The following is a 4,282-nucleotide window of genomic DNA, read 5'->3' as shown; positions in this document are numbered from 1 at the left end:
ACAATTCTCTCCGACCAATCAGTAGTCTGCAAGTTTTCACGTCACCTTTTGGTATCACCTCATCTCGCTTGGAACCTCAACTGAGATAGTACTACAAAAAGTACCTGTTAAAAGGTACAAGGGACTTTTTTTCGTAATGGAAAACCTAAAAAAGGCAAGCAGAGTCGAGGCGAGTGGAGTAGGTACCATGCAGTGGAAAAACGCCAATAGATATTAGTCTCGCTTTGACCATCCTTCACATGCTGCGTAGGAGGGTCTGGCTAGTCCACACAGCATTTCACAATGGGAGAAATACATGCTCTGATTTATTGGCATTTCTTTAAACCAATCAAAATGACTTGGGCGGTGCTAAGCGCTGCATGGAGTCACTGCAAAATAGCCTCAGGAAGGAACTTGTTTTGGAGGACCATGTGTTCGTTCAAAAGTTGTGATGGTCATGCGAGACAAACCTCAGACTGGAGAGATCTAGTCCAGTCTAGCCAGCTGTCTGGATTGAACCTGCATTTACCATATTTACCATAGTCCTCATAAGTCCTCCGGAGTTTAAAATTCCAACACAATGAAAGCGGAAGGAAACGGACATTGGCGAAAAGACATGCATCTAGCGGAATTTCCTACCGGAGCTATCCTAGAAATAAAACATATAATATATAATACACTATTTATTTATTTATGCATCATTTGGTTTCTAAATGCTTATTCTACCTTGATTTATGTGATTCCCTCATTCATGTACTGAAGAACATTTTTCCCTTTAAATAACCCTGCAAATTTTGGTTATTCTTTCTGCAGCTCCAGTAGTAACCTTACGCCTAGGCAGAAATCAGTCAGGCACAGTGAATATGACACATGCTTTTGGTGTGGGAGACTTGGGTTTGATTCCACTGCGACACATCAACCAATGTGTCCCTGAGCAAGACACTTAACCCCTGGTTGCTCCAGAGGTGTGCAACCTCTGACATACTGTGTATAGTCACAATTGTAAATAACTTTGGATAAAAACCAAATGACATGTAATGTAATGTTAAAATATACTTAAGATAATTGAGGAAGTACTAAAACAGGGAATCTGTGTTTTAATCCAAAGCCCAATCTTTGTTTTAATCTTAATTAGTGTCTAAACTTAACTGTAACAACTGCTGAAAATAATCTGAACTCATTGTGTTCTGTACCCAGGTCACATTCACCTTTTCTTGGCTTAATTTAACTGATAAGACCACCAAACCTAACTGTCATGTGGCTGGTCGTCACGTGACGTGAGTTTGAATCGCTTCTGTATTTTGCTCAATGTAGTCCGTTTTTTTAATGATCAGAGAGGAACTAAGAGAAAAATGATAGGGGCAGGGTCTCCGTGCTACACTGATAATAGAAGTAAGGCTTTCCACTGTTTACACACATCCTATACAAGTACAATGGTGACTGTATTATTTGTGTCCCCTTAAAAATGGCTCTTGAGACTGTTGGTTGCTCAACACACAAAGTAACTTTTTTACAAATACTGTTGTACTTTAGATGCAGCTAACAGGTAAGCAGTGTGATTTCTACTCTCTCTGCAGGTGCATCTCACTGTCTTGTTTGCATTCTGTTGCCTGTGTTCTTGTTATTCCTGTAGGCCTAGTATTTTAAAAAAATCCAAAACAGAAGCTAGTCACAATTTGTACAGCTAATCAAGTTTATGAGCCTGCCTGCAGGTTGCTTACTCATGCAGTGGCGTACTAAATCAACCTAGCCACCAAACCTAAGTAGTACTTTCTTCAAGTCAGAATCTTAAATGATTTATGCATCTGACACAGTTTCTAACGGCTACAGGCATGGGAAAAACTGTGACTGCAACAAATGCAACTTGTGGTCAAAATAGCTGAACCTTTGGTCCTCGTGCTCCTTTCCTTTCTGTCATGATCAGAAATCGAGGGGGTGACAGAGAAAGCTCTCCAGATTAAAGCGATTGTCTCCACCTTCCCACGGCCTCTCCTCATCGTGATGCGCTACCTTTTCGCTTTCCTCAATCAGTAAGCTACAACATACCCGAGTGGGACTCTATTAATGTGATATTTGCTATGGTAATAAAACTTAATAAACATAAAAAAACAATAAGTTGTGTGTATGTGTGTGTGTGTGTGTGTGTGTGTGTTTTCCCAGTGTGTCCCAGTACAGCGATGAGAACATGATGCTGCCCTACAACCTGGCAGTTTGCTTCGGTCCGAGCCTGCTGAGGGGTTTGGATTCTGATGATGCTGTTGCTAGGCAACCACAGGTCAATGATCTTGTCAAAACCATGATCCTCCAATATGACATCATCTTCCCCAGCCAATCAGAACTGCCGGGCCCCGTCTACGAGAAGCACATGACTCTGGAGCAGGAGTACTGGTAAGAGATGAGTAGCCGTTGATGTAATTGTGATGAAATGCTCTTAACATCAATATATATACAGTATATACAGTATGTACAGTATATACGGTATATACAGTATACACAGTATATATAGTCTCCATCCATCCATCTTTATCGGCTTATCCGGAACTTCCCAAGGCGTTCCCAGGCCAGGTAGGAGATATACAGTCTATACAATGTATATATATATATATACACTGTATAGACTGTATATATATATATATATATATATATATATATATATATATATATATATATATATACTACACACTCACACACAACACACACACACACACCACATATATATATACACCTGTATAGACTGTATATAGATATAGATATATATATGTATATATATATATATATACATATATATATACACACACACACACACACACACACACACATATATACACTGTACAGACTTTGGAGCCCCAAAACTGACTGCATCCAGTTAAATTATCCGAGTCAAAAAACATAATCAAATACATCATCAATAATTAATATTTGTTAAATAATTAAAATGGAAGATAAAAAAAGCTTTTTATCTATTACTTACTAATTAATTAATATAACCTAATAACCTAATTATATTCGTTGTTCGTTCTCAAGCAAATGTTGGAACTATCCACAGCATCAACGTGTTGTTTAAACGCTCTGAGCAGTAAGACACAACACGTCTTCTTTGCAGCGTCCATGTTGTTTCTGTAGTACAACTCAAAGGCAGGGCAGCTTTATCTGTAGAGCACATTTCAGCAACAGGGCAATTCAAAGTGCTTTACACAAAATCAGTTAAAAAAGTCAAAAAGTGATAAAACACATGAATAAACAGTTAAAAATAGAAACATTAAGACACATAAAACACAAGAATAAAAGTTACAGTGCAGCATGAGAAATGAAACACTTATTTAAAGAAAGGCAACCTGATACCTGACTTCTTGGTAGAGGAACATGAACGCACCAAAGTCGGAAGAACGACTTCCCATCTCGGGAAATAGGATCTGAGGAGCACGTAAATTGGCCCTGGCGGAGGTCTGCGCTCTCTGAGTGCCATCCTTGTTTTAGTTATATATTTTTTGACTTGCTTGATACTCTTTTACATTATTTTGTAAGGGTGAAATGCTAATTGTGTATTTGGTCAAATTGGGTTGAACTGTTGAATTATTCCAACTTGAATATGTGATTAAACTGGCTTCATGACATTATCTCAGCTTATTTCTGCCCTCTTGTTCTAACTAAACTACAGGGCAACGGCCTTGCATCTCCCCGGAGATTTGTTGGTCACGTTAGAGTTTAAGACTCTAGTCTGGTTCCAAGTATGTAGAGCAACTTCCCCCTTAGCCCCTATTTTCATGGCTGATCCTCAGAAACAGAATTTCATGCCATGCCATGCCATAGGCATTAGACAGACACTCTTTGTGTAAAAACTACTTAATACTATTAAGCTGATTGCTCACTAAAATTGAACTCTAGCCTCCAGCCTATCAACAGTGTCCATGGAAACCTCTAACACCCCCAAATCAGCTCTTGGCTAATTCGCTAAGTGTGTCTGTTTTCTTCATGAACATTTACATAATACCATTTTTGACATTTGACAAAGCATTATCAGTGCTTTTTGAGGTTTTATGGGTCACTTGAGCCCAGCATGAAGTACTGTATTAAGTGAAATTACATAAGAGAAGTGAGTTATTGTAAATAGGAAGCCTGTGGTATGACAGTTGGTCTGTGTGACAAACAGAAAAGGAACTGTGCATCACTGAGTTTCATTCTTTTTGCTTGTCTGCAGTGAACCAATCACAGAGGAGGGAGACGGAGAGACTGAGCCACTGCCCAGTGAGGACGGTGTGTACATGCAGAACAGTACACACACGCACACACACAAACACACACA

At 39.1% G+C, this 4,282-nt stretch overlaps 1 protein-coding gene across 2 annotated transcripts in view; it reads left to right on the top strand.

The window, feature by feature from the left end:
• The window catches only part of arhgap4b (Rho GTPase activating protein 4b), a 30,883-nt gene that overhangs the window by 20,885 nt on the left and 5,716 nt on the right, over positions 1–4,282 (top strand). For both annotated transcript variants that reach the window (XM_032519779.1, XM_032519780.1), the window contains exons 17-19: positions 1,904–2,009; positions 2,140–2,367; positions 4,178–4,233. In XM_032519779.1, coding sequence (XP_032375670.1) covers positions 1,904–2,009; positions 2,140–2,367; positions 4,178–4,233 — 390 coding nt within the window. The remainder of the gene's footprint in view (positions 1–1,903; positions 2,010–2,139; positions 2,368–4,177; positions 4,234–4,282) is intronic.

Source organism: Etheostoma spectabile, chromosome 7 (genome assembly GCF_008692095.1).
Source record: "Etheostoma spectabile isolate EspeVRDwgs_2016 chromosome 7, UIUC_Espe_1.0, whole genome shotgun sequence".
Classification (NCBI taxonomy): Eukaryota; Metazoa; Chordata; class Actinopteri; order Perciformes; family Percidae; genus Etheostoma; species Etheostoma spectabile.
The sequence above is the reverse complement of the archived record's forward strand: the minus strand, read 5'-3'. Positions and strand labels throughout refer to the sequence as shown.